The sequence below is a fragment of the Hoplias malabaricus genome, chromosome 3 (genome assembly GCF_029633855.1).
Source record: "Hoplias malabaricus isolate fHopMal1 chromosome 3, fHopMal1.hap1, whole genome shotgun sequence".
Lineage (NCBI taxonomy): Eukaryota > Metazoa > Chordata > Actinopteri > Characiformes > Erythrinidae > Hoplias > Hoplias malabaricus.
The window spans coordinates 2,521,690-2,540,719 of NC_089802.1; the positions used below are offsets into that span (position 1 = coordinate 2,521,690).

A 19,030-nucleotide genomic window follows, 5' to 3' on the forward strand; every position below is an offset into this window, starting at 1 on the left:
AAACAGTTCCTGGACCCTCATTATCTGATCTGATTGATTATTTATGCGTGGGCGAATAAAACAAAAATGCTGTAATTAATCAGAACACACTGCATTTATTGACTTAAAGACAGAGTTGTACAAAAATACAGCCTGGCCGTTATGCTCAATTAAAACTCTTCAGTTAGTTGAGAATTTTTGCAGCTAAAATAAACATCTAGATCTCCCTTGGGATCCATATCTCACCCAGATATGTTCAAATGGAGATTGAGCCAGGTGCACGTTGTTGCTGGCTTATTCAAATAGTTATTTCTTTAAGTAAATAACCACATTATGTAAAAGTCACTTACAGTGGAAACTGGGTGTATAACACAGTAAAATATTATAACGCTTAAACTTGTCTTATAATATAACGAAGACATGAGGTATTTCCTGGAATGACCACATGCCCTCTTTGAATCACAGAGAAATCACATCAACAACAAACTGATTGACTTTGCCAAATTAATGCATCCATGGACCTTCTCCGGTGTAAAACCTCAGGGATGATTAGAGTTAATTATGTACAGTTTACAGCGGAGTTATTTCCTCTTGTCCGTCTGCGTCTGGCCTGTGAGGAACTGCCAGATGCCTCCTCTGTAAAACTCATTACCGTAGGAGTAGAGTAAAGCATTGAAGATTGGAGACAGTTTCGCCAGAACCGGGAGAACCTGCAACAACATGTCGTTATTAAGAAAGTCGGCTTCTATCTGCTGCAGGAGACGTGCTCCTCTCTCTTTTTTCAACAATTACAACAATTAAACTCACAATTCACAATGTAGTTTCACACTGGTCCTGTCACTTCTACTTTTACACACTCTAGTTATCCACTGGATATGACTTTTAGAACAAACCTACTGTAGTAAACATTTTGGACCATTTTCCTCTTCCTTTCACATAAATAAAAATACATTTAAACAGTAACACAATGATTAAATGAAATACGTGTGTTGGTCATTATTATTTAAAGAGATATATTCTCCTCGTCTCCACAGTGGAACACAGTTCTGTTTCTTAAAGAAGCATCTGTGACCTGCTTTGGTCCAAACCCCACGAGCCCCACAGCAGTGTTCTCCCCCTGTGTAAACAGCCCCTGTTCAGAACGCCCGCTTTCAGCACCTGTTCCTTTAAATGATAATGAGCCGCTCGCTGTTCACCCCGACCCCGAGCGCACAGCAGTGAGGAGCGTAGAGCAGAAGCTCTGGTTTTTAGCCGTTTTCACTCTGTTCTCTTTCTTCTCTGTTTTTACTCAGTGCTCTTATTTCTCCGCGCTCGTTGTATCTGTTTTTTATTATTATTATTATTATTATCGTTACACTTATATAGCGCCTTTCTAGACACCCAAGGACGCTTTACAATCTACACTGCTCAGAACGCTCAATTCACACACACTGGCGAGAAGCGGCAGCCAAACGCGCACAGCGTACTCTCAACCAGAAACGACCGTCCACCTGGAGGACTGCATCGGGCACTAGGGTTTAACCCAGGACAGAGCGCCAATCCATATCTGGGCTCACACATACAGACATTCAGTCACACACCAGGACAGTTATTAGAGAAGCCAATTCACCTACCCTCCATGTTTTTGGACTGTGGGAGGAAACCGGAGCCCCCGGAGGAAACCCACGCAGACACGGGGAGAACATGGAAACTCCACCCAGATGGGACTTGAACCCAAGATCCCAGCGCTGGGAGGCGAACGTGCTAACCACCAAGCCACCGTGCCGCCCACGTTTTGCTGAGTTTAACCTCGTCTTTGCGCTCTCACATAAACACAGGTCCAGCGCTGTGATTGGACAGACTCAGACGAGGGGGCGGGGCCATTCTAAAGTCTGCTTGTGGAGGCACATGTGGATGTGCATGAAAACACAAAATACACTACATATGTGTACTGTACATACACTGATCAAGCATTATATAAAGCAACTCCCTGGTATCTAGGCGTCTTGTAATTTTTTTTATTACACATTCTGTTATAGATATTTATTTTATGAATTCTGCGTTATTGAGTCAGTACAAAAACATTTAAAAAACATTTTAGATTTACTTTAACAATCATAATAATAATAATAATGTTACCAAAACAACAATTATGTCTGTCAAGAAAGCAACTGATTAAAAAGAGGTTACGTTCAATTAAAAAAAAAAAAGAATTGTGAAAATCCAAATGGTCGTCACATATAATATTGACTTTCTTTCATTTATTAATGTTTACTGCACATTGTTGTCTTTCTCTTTTAAGTAATACATAATTAATTCCATCATTTTTGAAGTCATCTTTATGTTCCAACATTTTCTGCATGTGCCTTAAACTTTGGCACAGTTCTGCAGACTGTAGATCAACTGTAGCTCTGCATACTTAGCTATTGTTAAGCAGCTCATTCCAAACTGAACTGAAGGGAACTAATATGGAGTTGATCCCCACTATTCTGAGAAGGGATATTCGATACTGTATCGTGTCTGAATTATTAACCTCGACTCTGAAATGGATAAAGCAGCAACGAGGATGATGAAGAATATTACTGAGGTCAGACACTGATGTAGAATAATGTTTAAGTTAATCCCTAACGTCAGATGACAGTCAAGTGGGGGAAAGAAAAGATATCTAAAGTTATTCATAGGTTAATTTTAAAGTACTGTAAATATACTTCTGTGAATTATTGCTGACACACTACTGTTTCCCATGGGTCTGATTTTGTTGGAGTCAGTGTGTGTGTGTGTGTGTGTGTGTGTGTGTGTGTGTGTAGACAGAGACTCCCATACCATTCGTATCTTTGGAGACACCAGCTTTGTGTTTTCGAAGCAGGCATAAATGCACATCACCACGTAAGGCCCCCAACAGAGCAGTAAAACTTTCACAGGAAGACCAGTGTTGAACTGTAAAATACAAAACAGATTGATGAGATGCAGAAACTGATCTTTAATCGTCGTCATCATTTTAATTATTAATGTATTCATTATAAAATTAATACTAAGTGAGCTAGCTAGTATGTGAGGGAGTGAATTACAATTCGTCTCCATGAGTTCTTCACATCTAACACTTACAGTCAATAAACAGAACACACACATTATCCACATGACTGCTTTGTCTCTGCCCTAAAGGCCGAGGGTGTCCCGCTCTGAGACCAGTGTATGGTCCAGTAATCTGGACTCACACAAACGCTTTCTCAAATCTGAGGAATAAATGCTCCATTGAACAGAGTCACGAGAGAGAGAGAGAGAGAGAGAGAGACTTTCACAGACTTAACACAAATACACTACAGAGGAACTACAGACACACAGTGCGTCCACTGAGCTGCTATGGGGAAATAAACCATATATATATATATATATATATATACACACACACACACACACACACACCGAGCAGCCATAACATTAAAACAACCCCCTTGTTTCTACACTCAATTGATCCAAAATGAGTTTCACAATTACAGACTAGTCTGTCACTCTCAGTCAATCACTCAGTGTCAATCAGTCACTCAGTCAGTGTCAGAGTCAGTCAATCACTGTCAGTCAATCAGTCATTCAGTCAGTCAATCAGTGTCAGTCACTCAGTCAGTCACCGTGTCACTCACTCAGTGTCAGTCAATGTCAGTCAGTGTGTTTCACACACTCATCCAGATACCCACACACACACGGACAATTTCACCCAGTCACTCACACACGTGGGCAATGTCACACAGTCACTCCCCCTACCAACATGCATCTTTGGACAGTGTGAAGGAAAACACAGGACCTGAAGGAAACCCACACAGCCACACGGGCAACACAATACACTCCTGGCAGACAGTGACCGGAGGAGAGGATCACACCCAGGACCCCGAGAACCTGCATCTGTGGGACAGAGACACACTGCCACCCCTTCGTTTAAACACAGTACCTTAAAAACACAAAACTTACTTTGAAGTTGTGCGTCTTCTTGAAGTAGGCGTAGATTGCGTTGTAGGAGGAGTGCATGATGAAGAGGGGAATGATCAGGTACAGGAAAGTGATGGACAGCATATAGGTGATGTAATCTCTATGGAGGGCAGGAAAGAGAAAGAGGTCATGTGTCACCACCAGTTTGTGCAGACACTGGGTGAATCCCATTTCTTATTTTTACCCCTACACCTTGTTTTCAAGTTTCCTCTTGGTGCTGAGATACAGGGTGTTGTTGTTAAAATCTCCCCCTACAAACCAGGACGACCCTTCAACACCCTGATACTTCATCAGAACACAAATAAAACAGAGCAGTGCTTCATTCCCAGGCGACTAGCGCCGCTCTATAGCAGCTCTGCACCAGTCTGCAGTGATATCAGAGGAGCTGCTGGACTTTAGTTACATTTAGAGCCTCATTCTCCTTCAGAAGGGTTCCACAATCAGAGATTACCCCCCTCTCCTCACTCTTCTGTGTTCAAATTCTGAATTCGTCCAGTTCCACCTTAAATGTTGCAGTAGTGTAAGGCACCAGAGTGTAATTGCTGCACCATTTAAGGTGGAACTGTACATTTACAGCTAACTCCAGAGACCTCAGCTGCTCCTCGTGCTGTTTTCTGTTCGTTCTGAAGTAAAGGCCATAATCCACTGAAACTACATTAAACTCAGAGAATACACTGGGGATCATAGAGTTTAAAGGAGGAAATACTGACACCTGTGGGTTTCTTTGGGGGCTGCACAGCGTCAAAATCTATTTGAAGGGCCATGTCGCCCTCACACTTCACCCCACCCCTCTGTCCCAATAGGAACTGAGAGCCCCACCTCTAAGAAAAACAGAAGTAGGTCAAAGTAGTAAGGGCAAGCTGTGAAATGGGATTCAACCAGCCACAGATGTTTCCAAGGAAAAGCCTTCAATGAAAAGAGATGTTCTGGAGCACACTGGAATGAGGTCAGGTGCTGATGTTGGACGATTAGTTCTGGATCACAAACACCACTCCAACTCATCCCAAATACAAACTAGTCAATGATTCTAAATGGAGATTATAGAAGTGGTGTGTGTGCAGCTGAACAGCAGTGTCCCCTGACATACAGTGTGTTCAGGTGGAGGTTCCTCTAGGTTCCACCAGGTCTCAAAACACACCCTTACTTGCTTTAGTTCCATCCATGGCACTCACTGATAAACAGATAATAGGTGACACTGAGGTGTATTTAAGCAGGTTACCTGTCTCCTCTGGTGTAGTCCAGAGTGCAGCCCACTTTCATCGGCTCAAAGTCGAACACCCCCCACCCCACAGAGGGCAGAGGGAGGGCTGACCAGAAAATGGACAGAGCCCACAGCATGGTGGTGATGGTCAGAGAAGTGCTCCAAAACATCTTTTGCTCTGGAAGTGCAGTGTGGCACACACAAGAATGTTAATGCAAGAATTATTATAAAATACAGAATGGAAGTCAATAGGCAAAAACCGGCTCTCGGCGCTTGTAGTAGGTGAAGGACTTGTCTGGGCTTGTTTTTCCTCATTTTTGCTTTGCCCTTTTTATAAAACAATCCAAGCTGCTTTCATCTGTCTCTAGTATTTGCTTACGTCCAATAAACAGCTGAAACTGGGCTTTCTTTACACGGATTTCTCAAAAAAAACTGGGGGATCGCATACCCTTCCTGGAAAAAAAAGCGGAGGAACGCTGTCCCGCTGTTCCCTTACAGACGTAATCACATTGTATTTTTCTACAACACAAATGACTTTCATTGAGGCATAATTAAGAAAACTTTGAAACATTATGTAATTTACAAATAAAACTTTAGATTTTCAGTTAATTTACTAGCAACTTTTTCTAGGTCATTTGGCCTACCACCTCAACCACTGTTGTACACCTCAACGTCACGTTAAACCACTAGGATTGATCTTTAATTTCTGTTGTGTGATGTCACCTTTTGCTGTATGTATCGTTTAATATCTTATACTATAGTCTTATTTACTCCATAAACAGTCTTGATCATTAAGGACTAAAATGAAGTGTAATAATCTGATGTTGGTGCAGTACTCACTGGTGCAGTACATGTGATATCGGTCCCAAGCAACAGCACCGAGAAAGCTGATGACTCCCAGGATGGACACCATACCGTGAAAGCCGTGAATCTGGCAACCCTCGGGGCCGAAGGGCCAGTATCTTTATTAGAAAAAAAAAAAAAAAAAAAGAAACACAAACGTACGTTAAAGAAACACTCCACACTCCTCACAGACAGTCACCTGGAGGAAACCCACACAGACAGAACACACCACACTCCTCACAGACAGCGGGAATTGAACCCACAACCTCCAGGCCCCTGGAGCTGTGTGACTGCGACACCACCTGCTGCGCCACCGTGCCACCACATATTAAATTTATATTCAAATATAATTAACATGTATTCTGTTGCAATAATGTATTATTGAAATGAATAAAAATAAATTGTTTCTGTATTTTGTAATATCATCAAAAATATCATTATCAGAAAAATATCACTGTGATATTATTTAAGGGCCATAATCGCCCAGCCCTATTCTCCACACAGAGGATCTAAAGAACTGGTGAAGTGCCATTCGTGTTTTAAAGACAACACACTGTAGTGAGTTCAGCTCTGATCCCCAAGGTCAGTTTCCTGAGGAAAGGAAAAAGAATAATGCACTTGTCTGTGAAACGTGGTCTTGGCACAGTGTCAGTTCAACAGATCAGAGAAATGTGAGTGTGAAAGTGTGTCAGGATAAAGACTCTGAGAGGATGTCATGACCCATATTCATTCACTCTCACTCTCACTCTCAAGCCTGCTTTATCATTTCAGCCTCAAATGCCTCGTCCCTGCAGCTGTCAGTCAGAAGAGTGAGATTAAAACATCCTCGCTTCCGCTTTATTTCAGACCCTTTAAAAACATTCAGCAAAAGCCATTACAAGACGTACAGCGGGGTCCACAACTCTGAGACCACCAGTGTGGATCTAAAGCCCACCAACCCACACACTGTGAAACAAGATCACCAAGTCAGTTTTCTGTGAGCTGCCCAAGTCAGAAAACTCTGGATAAAACGAGATTCTGCTCCGCTTCTGGTGTCAAATGCAGAGATTTTAGAATGGCCCCGCCCCCTCGTCTGAGTCTGTCCAATCACAGCGCTGGACCCATGTTTATGTGAGAGCGCAAAGACGAGGTTAAACTCAGCAAAACAGACTCAACGAGCGCGGAGAAATAAGAGCACTGAGTAAAAACGGAGAAGAAAGAGAACAGAGTGAAAACGGCTAAAAACCAGAGCTTCTGCTCCTCGCTCCTCACTGCTGTGCGCTCGGGGTCGGGGTGAACAGCGAGCGGCTCATTATCATTTAAAGGAACAGGTGCGTTCTGAACAGGGCTGTTTACACAGGGGAGAGATGTTTTATTAAGACTTGTGCAGTCCCCTGTAAACAAAACATTTTATTAATTTTGATTAAATGTGTTCCATTAACAGAGACTTACACAATTCTACTCCTGTGCTGATAGGAGCTGGATGATTTAAGAAGTTCCCCTGATGTTCCACTGAGTAACAATGAGTTCCTCACTTATCACTGCCACTATCACCACTGCTGGGAAACATTCTCACTCTTCTAGAACAGAGCATTTCCCGTTGAACCAATCAGAATGATTGGTGCGAGGGTAGACCAGTCAGTATTTAACTAGCTCTATCGCTAATTCTGGGCAGTGTATCAGTTTGTTATTGAGGAGGTTGTGTTCCTACCTGAGGTAGCTGGCGTAGGCGGACGCCAGGCCGTTGCAGTTGAGGCTGAGGTCAGCGAGGGCCAGGTTAAAGACGAAGAAGTTACTGGGCGTCCTCAGCTCCTTCACTCGCAGGAAGGCCATGACTGAGACGAAGTTCATGAAAAAGCCAAGGACAGCTAAACACACACACACACACATAAAATAAAGATATTTTCAGGATATCAGGACATTCGGACACAAACACATCCGACTCCAAGCCTCCTTTGAGCGAGCCAAGGGCAACTGTTCACCACGACACTGCGCTGTAGACAAGACCACAACTCTATCTGAATGTCTGTTGTACACTCTACATTCAGTGCTCAGACCTGGACCTTCATTTACAGAAAATAAACACAATTTAGATAACAGCTGCAGCACTGGACAGAAAAATCACAATTAGATATTGTCCAGAAATTGTTCGGCCGTACTGGACGCCAGTGGCTGATTTATTCAAAGAGATGTGTGTGTGTGTGTGTGTGGGGGGGGGGACCATTAAAAATGTGCTGTAAGTTTGCACCATATTTATGTTCATTTATTGAAACCGATCAAATGTTTTCACATAACTGTATTCAAGCAAACATCATTTAAACACCAAAAAAATCATTAAAAATACTGCATTATTTAAGACAAACAATCTGCAGACGTTGTCCTTTGTCAGGTTTGGTGTGCCATAAATATGCCGTAAAATATGGATAATCTAAGGGCGTGAAGATTGGGACCATCCTCTAAAACCTGCATTTCCCAACTGTACTTGGTAAATCTTCACATGGGAACAGCAAAGAAATGTTGGGAAATAGAGCGGGACAATAACTCAATATCAATCCATATCGCAATACAAGATGTTTCAATGATGATAGGATTTTAAAACATTTTCAATATACAGGGGGTCCTCGACATACGACGTTGATCCGTTCCTACGTCACGTCGTAAACCGATTTTCGGTGTAAGTCGGAACATACGTTCATACTGTACGTAAATAACATACTGTAAGCACTTATCGTATCCTCACACCTATCCTCCTCGGTCCCGAGCCGCGTAACCGTGTATCCTTCCGCCGCGCACACCAAACACGAAGTTCACGTTACGACGTTTACCACGCAAAACCACTTACGTCGAAACAAGGCATTATACAGTAAATGGGAGATGTGTCAACCACGAAACATCGTAACTCGGGACTGACGTAACGCGAGGACCTCCTGTACATTATTTACAGCATCCATCTCTGACTGACGGGTCATTAGAGGGCGCTGTCGTCATTTCAGCACTCAGTTTAAAATTTTGTTAAAAAATATTAATACTGACATTGCCAGTAGGTTTTGTTTGACGGTGATGTCATGTTTCTTGTTTGTTCTGGAAGTTTTGGATTTTACACTGTTCACATCGACAGTGAAATTATAACGTAGCAACCAAAATTAAGAAACATATCGTGATATAAATTTTGGCCGTATCGTCCAGCCCTACCTTCTGAGGCTGCAGCTGAGACTCACACTACAGGATAATCAGGCGATTTACTCCTCCAAGCAATCACAACAGTTTCTCCCGATTTCAGGGTAAACGATCGTAAACGAAGATCTTCCCAGATTCCTCTGTCATGCAGGAACTCCATAATCCAGACTCTGAATCACCTTCACTGTTTAGGACAGTGTCCTGTAGTGTGGGGTGGGCGCCGATTCTCTGGTGTGAAATGGGATGCTGATGAAAAGCCTGAAAGACTGTTAACCCATATGAGCTGAGCTAGAATGAGATTTCCGCTGTCATCTGCCTTGTTTTGTTTACATTGTTGTTGAATAACTCCCGTGAGGTTTTGAGGACTGCAGTTGTGTTTCATTCAGAGTGGACTGTGTTCTTTAACAACAGTCAAGCACAGAGTAATTGGTGAAAAACCCCATTATGTTTGGAGGTGTCTCTTTTTTCAGCATCAGTTGGACTTTTTTATATCCTGGAGTGTGGGACAAGCATTACAGTTAGAAGTAATTTATTAAAACACACACACACACATACATATATATATATATATATATATATATATATATAGGGGCGGCACGGTGGTGCAGCAGGTAGTGTCGCAGTCACACAGCTCCAGGGGCCTGGAGGTTGTGGGTGTGATTCCTGCTCCGGGTGACTGTCTGTGAGGAGTGTGGTGTGTTCTCCCTGTGTCTGCGTGGGTTTCCTCCGGGTGACTGTCTGTGAGAAGTGTGGTGTGTTCTCCCTGTGTCTGCGTGGGTTTCCTCCGGGTGACTGTGAGGAGTGTGGTGTGTTCTCCCTGTGTCTGCGTGGGTTTCCTCCGGGTGACTGTCTGTGAGGAGTGTGGTGTGTTCTCCCTGTGTCTGCGTGGGTTTCCTCCGGGTGACTGTCTGTGAGAAGTGTGGTGTGTTCTCCCTGTGTCTGCGTGGGTTTCCTCCGGGTGACTGTCTGTGAGGAGTGTGGTGTGTTCTCCCTGTGTCTGCGTGGGTTTCCTCCGGGTGACTGTCTGTGAGGAGTGTGGTGTGTTCTCACTGTGTCTGCGTGGGTTTCCTCCGGGTGACTGTCTGTGAGTGTGGTGTGTTCTCCCTGTGTCTGCGTGGGTTTCCTCCGGGTGACTGCCTGTGAGGAGTGTGGTGTGTTCTCTCTGTGTCTGTGTGGGTTTCCTCCGGGTGACTGTCTGTGAGGAGTGTGGTGTGTTCTCCCTGTGTCTGTGTGGGTTTCCTCCGGGTGACTGTCTGTGAGGAGTGTGGTGTGTTCTCCCTGTGTCTGTGTGGGTTTCCTCCGGGTGACTGTCTGTGAGGAGTGTGGTGTGTTCTCCCTGTGTCTGTGTGGGTTTCCTCCGGGTGACTGTCTGTGAGGAGTGTGGTGTGTTCTCCCTGTGTCTGTGTGGGTTTCCTCCGGGTGACTGTCTGTGAGGAGTGTGGTGTGTTCTCCCTGTGTCTGTGTGGGTTTCCTCCGGGTGACTGTCTGTGAGGAGTGTGGTGTGTTCTCCCTGTGTCTGCGTGGGTTTCCTCCGGGTGACTGTCTGTGAGAAGTGTGGTGTGTTCTCCCTGTGTCTGCGTGGGTTTCCTCCGGGTGACTGTCTGTGAGTGTGGTGTGTTCTCCCTGTGTCTGCGTGGGTTTCCTCCGGGTGACTGCCTGTGAGGAGTGTGGTGTGTTCTCTCTGTGTCTGTGTGGGTTTCCTCCGGGTGACTGTCTGTGAGGAGTGTGGTGTGTTCTCCCTGTGTCTGTGTGGGTTTCCTCCGGGTGACTGTCTGTGAGGAGTGTGGTGTGTTCTCCCTGTGTCTGTGTGGGTTTCCTCCGGGTGACTGTCTGTGAGGAGTGTAGTGTGTTCTCCCTGTGTCTGCGTGGGTTTCCTCCGGGTGACTGTCTGTGAGGAGTGTGGTGTGTTCTCACTGTGTCTGCGTGGGTTTCCTCCGGGTGACTGTCTGTGAGTGTGGTGTGTTCTCCCTGTGTCTGCGTGGGTTTCCTCCGGGTGACTGCCTGTGAGGAGTGTGGTGTGTTCTCTCTGTGTCTGTGTGGGTTTCCTCCGGGTGACTGTCTGTGAGGAGTGTGGTGTGTTCTCCCTGTGTCTGTGTGGGTTTCCTCCGGGTGACTGTCTGTGAGGAGTGTGGTGTGTTCTCCCTGTGTCTGTGTGGGTTTCCTCCGGGTGACTGTCTGTGAGGAGTGTGGTGTGTTCTCCCTGTGTCTGTGTGGGTTTCCTCCGGGTGACTGTCTGTGAGGAGTGTGGTGTGTTCTCCCTGTGTCTGTGTGGGTTTCCTCCGGGTGACTGTCTGTGAGGAGTGTGGTGTGTTCTCCCTGTGTCTGTGTGGGTTTCCTCCGGGTGACTGTCTGTGAGGAGTGTGGTGTGTTCTCCCTGTGTCTGCGTGGGTTTCCTCCGGGTGACTGTCTGTGAGAAGTGTGGTGTGTTCTCCCTGTGTCTGCGTGGGTTTCCTCCGGGTGACTGTCTGTGAGTGTGGTGTGTTCTCCCTGTGTCTGCGTGGGTTTCCTCCGGGTGACTGCCTGTGAGGAGTGTGGTGTGTTCTCTCTGTGTCTGTGTGGGTTTCCTCCGGGTGACTGTCTGTGAGGAGTGTGGTGTGTTCTCCCTGTGTCTGTGTGGGTTTCCTCCGGGTGACTGTCTGTGAGGAGTGTGGTGTGTTCTCCCTGTGTCTGTGTGGGTTTCCTCCGGGTGACTGTCTGTGAGGAGTGTAGTGTGTTCTCCCTGTGTCTGTGTGGGTTTCCTCCGGGTGACTGTCTGTGAGGAGTGTGGTGTGTTCTCCCTGTGTCTGTGTGGGTTTCCTCCGGGTGACTGTCTGTGAGGAGTGTGGTGTGTTCTCCCTGTGTCTGCGTGGGTTTCCTCCCACAGTCCAAAAACACACGTTGGTAGGTGGATTGGCGACTCAAAAGTGTCCATAGGTGTGAGTGTATATATACACACACACACATTATATATATATATATATATATATATATATAAGAAAGAAAGTTATTTGGCTTTGCATCAGTGGCACTGTGTCCTTTTTTTTTAATTAATAAAGCAAGTTTGCTTGTGGAGCAATTTCTAAATGTGAGTCGGTATGTGACTGAATGAGTGTGTGTGTGTGTGTGTGTGTGTCAGGATCAAGTTATTATAGTCATAAGTATGGAGACCCTGTGTAAAGGGTGCTAATCCACAATTCTCTACTAAATAATAATAATAATAATGAAAATCAAAGATACACTTCCTCATATGACTGTTAGAACAACTCCAGCATATCCCAGATATAACAGCTCCATTCCACCGGAACCAGAATATGTTGCTGTTAGAGCCTGTGAACTATGGTCAGCCAGATTGACCATGAGTAGTGACCCGTTGAACCAGCACCAGACCAGAAACAAAATTTCCTTTTTTTCAGGAGAGCTAGCAACTTTATTTTCAAGCGTCAATTCCCCGCAGATGTCCAAACCAGAGAGCTGAAACATCTGTGTGCTCATTTACACTCAGTGTTGTTGTCAGAGCAAAACTCGCACTCAACTCACCCCCCACTAGGAGAACAGAGCCAAAGGCAAACATGTCAGAGTCGTCGAACCCCTCTGGTAAAGTGTACGAGGCCATTTTAAACCCAACGCCAGCCGCAGGAGGAAGAGCAAGAATAACAGCAACAGTAATCCAGATCCAGATCCAGATCAGCTCACTTCTGTCTGAAAAGACGCCGGTTTAAACCCTCTTCTCCTTTTATAGGCTTTTCCACGTACAAAAAAAGGGCAGGCGGGGTCTTCAGCGGCTTAACTCCTCCGGAATCCGCGAAGGAATGTCTTTATAAAAAGCCCCCACGACAAGGTCCCGGCCAAAGAAACGGCGCAAACACAACTTTGCCTTCGTAACTAGTCTACTTCGTAATAAACCTCTGGAGTTTGAACCTCTGGAGTCCGGCCTTCTCCCCTGTGTGGTCATTAGAGTCCAATATGCGCAAATTTAGCGCAGACTTCACAAATAAAAGCCCCCTCTCAGCCGCCTCAGTGAAGGTGAAGCAGTGGAGTTAGCTTAGCATAGCGCTAAAAGTTACTCCTCATTAACACTGCTCTCTCTTTTTTTAAATAACACCGCTAATAACGGGTTTAACACCCATTCTGTGCAAAGTATGTGCGCAGCTAAAACAAACACTACAAATAGTTATTTAAAAATGCAGCGTTTATGATTATTTTCGAAAGAAGTCGAGTTAATTAAGAGGAAAGGAAATAATCTGCTGAAATACAGTGTCCTGCTGCGAATCACTCTGTAAAGCCTGAAATAGTCTCTAGGGATTTTAAGGACAACCTCAGACATTTTCATGTGACACTAACAGGCTCTATGTGCGAATTACATAGAATATTAATGGGGACATTGCAGTTCATATATTCATTCATTCATCCTGGTTAGAGTTATGGTGGGTGAAGGGTTAATTCTACCTGGAATCGCTGGGTATAAGGAGGCAGGAATAGACAGCTCCAGTTCATCACAAGCATCATACATCATACATTCAAACCTGTGGACAGTTTCATACACTTACTAAGCCACTCACCCATTCACACACAATTCACAATTTCACAAAGCTATATACTCACACCGTCGCTCACCCCAGTGGACAGTTTCACACTCACCCTGTCACTCATTCAACCTACACTTTCACACTCACTCATTCACACCTGTGGACAATCATACACTCACTCAGTCACTCTGTGAATATCCAGAGGAAACCCATCCAGACCACACCAAACTTGTGTGTTGTATTACTAGTCTATATGCAACAAAATCAATATGTATTTTCCGTATATTTACTACAAGTCTGAAATGGAGTGTGTGGCTACGGCAGGCCTCCTGTTAACACCCTCACAGTGCTGGGATTTCTAAAGTCTTCATACTGGATTAAAGGATTGGTTTGTTGTGAAACTCTCCTCGAACAGTGAGAGCGTGAGCAGGATTGTTCCAGGTTTAAATGGGCTCTAGTTTGTTTCAGGAAAAGCAGTTGGATTCTCGAGGCCTGCACGTGGCACAGCAACATACAAAGCTTCACGTCCCAAGAGCGTGATGGTTTTCAGTGTACATTATACATACTGTGTGGACACACAAAGAATGGACTACTTGAATAGAAACAAGCATAATTCTGTGTAAAAACATTGTTGTTCGATTTACAGCTGCTGAGGCAAATGGTCACCACATAGGATAATAAAAACAAGAACTTGGCCAACACTCTACTGTACACAGTGGACAGGGCATAGGGTTTAGGTCGAATGCCCTTCTTAGCCCAATAATCCCATTCCCCCCAGGCTTGGGCCTACTACCAGGAGCCCGAGTGTCAGGGGAGCAGACACAGGGGTTCAAGGGGTGAGGCTCCATGGGCCCTAGATCTGTGCAGCAGTGACACCTTTCATGCCTTTCTTCTTTACAAGAATGTAACAGTGAATTTTCACTGGTTATTTATGTTATATTATAAATCCACGGTCAGAACACAACCACGTATCTCCGAAACAGAAGGAAGAAACATGTACAGGGGGTCCTCAACTTACGACGTTGATCCGTTCCTACGTTGCGTCGTAAACCGATTTTCGGTGTAAGTCGAAACATACGTACATACTGTACGTAAATAACATACTGTAAGCACTTATCCTCCTCCTAACACCTACCCTCCTCGGTCCCGAGCCGCGTAACCGTGTATTCTTCCGCCGCGCCGCGCACACCACACACGAAGTTCACGTTACGACGTTTACCACGCAAAACCACTTACGTCGAAACAAGGCTTTATACAGTAAATGGGAGATGTGTCAACCACGAAACATCGTAACTCTGGACTGACGTAACCCGAGGACCTCCTCTATTCCATGTATTTTACCTGCCTTAAGTGCACCTTCTACACACTTCATTCTAATCCTCAAGATCAAAATGTTGCATTTCCTAACATAAAAGCTACGTTACATAAAAATGGATTGCTTTATTAATCACCACAGCTTTAACAACAGTGCATTTCACCTTATACAAAGCCTTGGATTAAACAAATGTAAATGCACGGTCAGAGTGAGTGACTGGGGCTACAGTTCCGAATGTTGGCCAACAGTTAATCTGCGGTGTTTAGCCAATGATGGGACAACTAAAGCTTTGTTCCTAGAATCTACACTAAAGTGCTTGAGAAATGTGCAACCTGTAACATACAATACACTACAGGACCATACACTAAAATACAAGACAATATAAAAGAGCCTAACCCCACTCACTAGTGTTGTTTCCTTGGTGAAATAGTGTCTCAGGTACGAGTTAAAGTACAGTGAGAATGCAGTCTTCTCCCTGTTGGTGTGTGGTGTTTTTTACTATAGGAGACGAATCATGAGTGAAATATGTTGTCAGGTTCATGGCTGAGCATTTTCACTTTGAAATTGTCCAGAGCTGTGAGTGTTTGTGTGTGAACCTGTCCACAGGTGTGTGAGTGTCCACAGGTGTGAGTGTGTGTGTGAACCTGTCCACAGGTGTGAGTGTGTGTGTGAACCTGTCCACAGGTGTGAGTGTGTGTGAACCTGTGCACAGGTGTGAGTGTGTGTGAACCTGTGCACAGGTGTGTGTGTGTGTGAATCTGTCCACAGGTGTGAGTGTGTGAGTGTGAACCTGTCCACAGGTGTGAGTGTGTGTGTGAACCTGTCCACAGGTGTGAGTGTGTGTGTGAACCTGTCCACAGGTGTGTGTGTGTGTGTGTGAACCTGTCCACAGGTGTGTGTGTGTGTGTGTGAACCTGTCCACAGGTGTGTGTGTGTGTGTGTGTGTGTGAACCTGTCCACAGGTGTGAGTGTGTGTGAACCTGTCCACAGGTGTGTGAGTGTGTGTGAACCTGTCCACAGGTGTGTGAGTGTGTGTGAACCTGTCCACAGGTGTGAGTGTGTGTGTGTGAACCTGTCCACAGGTGTGTGAGTGTGTGTGTGAACCTGTCCACAGGTGTGAGTGTGTGTGTGTGAACCTGCCCACAGGTGTGTGTGTGTTTGTGAACCTGTCCACAGGTGTGAGTGTGTGTGTGTGAACCTGTCCACAGGTGTGTGAGTGTGTGTGAACCTGTCCACAGGTGTGTGAGTGTGTGTGAACCTGTCCACAGGTGTGAGTGTGTGTGAACCTGTCCACAGGTGTGAGTGTGTGTGTGAACCTGTCCACAGGTGTGAGTGTGTGTGAACCTGTCCACAGGTGTGAGTGTGTGTGTGAACCTGTCCACAGGTGTGTGAGTGTGTGTGTGAACCTGTCCATAGGTGTGAGTGTGTGTGTGAACCTGTCCACAGGTGTGTGAGTGTGTGTGAACCTGTCCACAGGTGTGAGTGTGTGTGTGAACCTGTCCACAGGTGTGAGTGTGTGTGTGAACCTGTCCACAGGTATGTGAGTGTGTGTGTGAACCTGTCCATAGGTGTGAGTGTGTGTGTGAACCTGTCCACAGGTGTGTGAGTGTGTGTGAACCTGTCCACAGGTATGTGAGTGTGTGTGTGAACCTGTCCACAGGTGTGTGAGTGTGTGTGAACCTGTCCACAGGTGTGAGTGTGTGTGTGAACCTGTCCACAGGTGTGAGTGTGTGTGTGAACCTGTCCACAGGTGTGAGTATGTGTGTGAACCTGTCCACAGGTGTGAGTCCTAATTATTTCTTCACTTCATCCTCCTTCGGTTCCCAGGGGTTGGGGGGCAGAGCCTAACAACTACCACTGGACACAAGGCAAGAACAAATTCTGGACAAAGCACCACACACTCACCCAGACACTCACGCCTTTAAAGGAACACTAGGTAAGATTTGCTTTTTTACTCATGTGCTCCACTTAGATTTAACTCAGCACTGTCCTGAAATCAATGGCAAGGGGGAGGGAAAAGGAACAATGGCTTTCTACCCTTCTCCTAAAGTTACATGGTGCATTTTCTGCAATGCTGAGCCCAGAGTAGCAATGACAGAGGCTCTACTCTACCTATTACACCTCATTAAAACATTCCAATGAGTTTAAAGCTGTAATTTTAAGGTAAAAATACTACACAGTGTTCCTTTAATCCCTCTCTTTAAATGCCACTCTGGTGCTTTATTTGGGGGGAAGATAACGCACACAGTGTAAGTGAGGGATTAAGGGCTAAAAAAAATCTGTGTGGAAGCAGGACAGTAGTCCGTCCCCCTCAGGCGTTACCTGGCTGTGTCCACGTCGGTGTCAACTCTGTGGGACACAGTCAATAATCACATTATAGAGCTGTTGACTAAGCAAGGACCAACGATGAACTCAGCTTTTACCAACAGCTCAGAACATAGGGAAATCACACTGTATCTGTATGTGCTGTATGTTCAAAATATGACACTACATTAAAGCAACACTAGGTTGCATTTGTAACTTAAAATTGCAGCGTCAGTATCTATGTGGTGCTCCACAGACCTGTGATAGTGAGTGCTGAGCCTCTGTCTCTTGGCTCAGCACTGCAGAAACTGCACTATGTAGCTTTTGGAGGAAGGTAGACTGTGTTCTCTGCAGTGATGGAGCACTATCCAATACCTTTACAAAGAGTTGGAGCAATGCTTGTGATACAGAACTCTTCTACATCAGCACCTGATCTCAGTAATGGTCTCAAGTCTGAATGCCATCAAATCCTCACAGCAATAGTCCAGCATCTAGTTTACAGCCTTTCCAGAAGAGCAGCATCTGTTACTGTAGCAAAGGGGACAGTCAAACTCCCTATTAACACCCTTACAGTAATAAGTGATGTAGTAGATTTTAGGGTGGTGTTTGTCTGAAGTCTCTGATGAGTGTGTGGAGCTCAAAGCTGGTGGCAGATTGCTCTCAGGACTCCAGCTCATAAGCAGATTGGATCTGGTTTGATCCTCAGGACAAAAGCCACCGTCCACCTGCCAAGAGCGTGTCCAGCTTTCACCATGCACACACACACACACACACACAGGTCTGAACAGGGATCAATAAATAATATCTCACAGCTAGAGAAGTTACATCACCCTTTTGAATCAGCTTTTTACCATTAACCCTCAGTATTCAAGAGTGTTGTTGCTCCCTGCTGCCACCCTGTGGTTATACAGGGTCTTTGACTTTTCTCATCAATCGAACAGAAGTTCAGAATAGCCTAAGGTATATTGTGTAGTTAATTGTTAATTGTTCTTGTATATAATGATTATTAAACTGTCAGAAAAAAACTGTCAATGTTATTGTCACTGTACCTTTAATTATGGAACATAATCGTACCTTATTCTGTTATAATTGTAGATTTTAAAACTGTGCTGATATCATAAGCAGGGCGACATTCACACACACCTACAGACACTTTTGAGTCTCCAATCCACCTACCAACGTGTGTTTTTGGACTGTGGGACGAAACCGGAGCACCCGGAGGAAACCCACGCAGACACAGGGAGAAGGGCGGCACGGTGGCTTGGTGGTTAGCACGTTCGCCTCCCAGCGCTGGGATCTTGGGTTCAAGTCCCATCTGGGTGGAGTTTCCATGTTCTCCCCGTGTCTGCGTGGGTTTCCTCCGGGGGCTCCGGTTTCCTCCCACAGTCCAAAAACATGGAGGGTAGGTGAATTGGCTTCTCTAATAACTGTCCTGGTGTGTGAATGAATGTCTGTATGTGTGAGCCCAGATATGGATTGGCGCTCTGTCCTGGGTTAAACCCTAGTGCCCGATGCAGTCCTCCAGGTGGACGGTCGTTTCTGGTTGAGAGTACGCTGTGCGCGTTTGGCTGCCGCTTCTCGCCAGTGTGTGTGAATTGAGCGTTCTGAGCAGTGTAGATTGTAAAGCGTCCTTGGGTGTCTAGAAAGGCGCTATATAAGTGTAACGATAATAATAATAATAATAATAATAATAACACACCACATTCCTCACAGACAGTCACCCGGAGGAAACCCACGCAGACACAGGGAGAACACACCACACTCCTC

The 19,030-nt window shown here is 45.3% G+C and overlaps 1 protein-coding gene across 2 annotated transcripts; it reads right to left on the reverse strand.

Moving 5' to 3' along the window:
- Window positions 1–115: 115 nt before the first annotated feature.
- Window positions 116–13,656, reverse strand: rgrb (retinal G protein coupled receptor b). Of its 2 annotated transcripts, none has more exons than XM_066665551.1 (7): window positions 13,565–13,656; window positions 7,674–7,830; window positions 5,981–6,102; window positions 5,159–5,318; window positions 3,922–4,039; window positions 2,782–2,895; window positions 116–689 (listed from the first exon to the last, which is right to left on the reverse strand). In XM_066665551.1, the coding sequence occupies exons 1-7, from the start codon at window positions 13,629–13,631 to the stop codon at window positions 561–563; spliced, it is 867 nt and encodes a 288-aa protein (XP_066521648.1). In that variant the 5' UTR covers window positions 13,632–13,656; the 3' UTR covers window positions 116–560. The 2 variants fall into 2 exon arrangements, with proteins under 2 accessions (XP_066521648.1, XP_066521647.1); XM_066665550.1 differs by lacking the exon at window positions 13,565–13,656 and adding an exon at window positions 12,656–13,166 and having other exon boundaries at window positions 118–689.
- Window positions 13,657–19,030: the final 5,374 nt, after the last annotated feature.

Coding starts and splice junctions, on each gene's coding strand:
- rgrb (XM_066665550.1), bottom strand. CDS start 12,731: ATGGCCTCGTACACTTTACCAGAGGGGTTCGACGACTCTGACATGTTT. Junction 7,831..12,655: donor CTCTGTTCTCCTAGTGGGGG/GTGAGTTGAGTG, acceptor GTGTGTGTTTAG/CTGTCCTTGGCTTTTTCATG. Junction 690..2,781: donor TGTCTCCAAAGATACGAATG/GTATGGGAGTCT, acceptor ATGTTGTTGCAG/GTTCTCCCGGTTCTGGCGAA.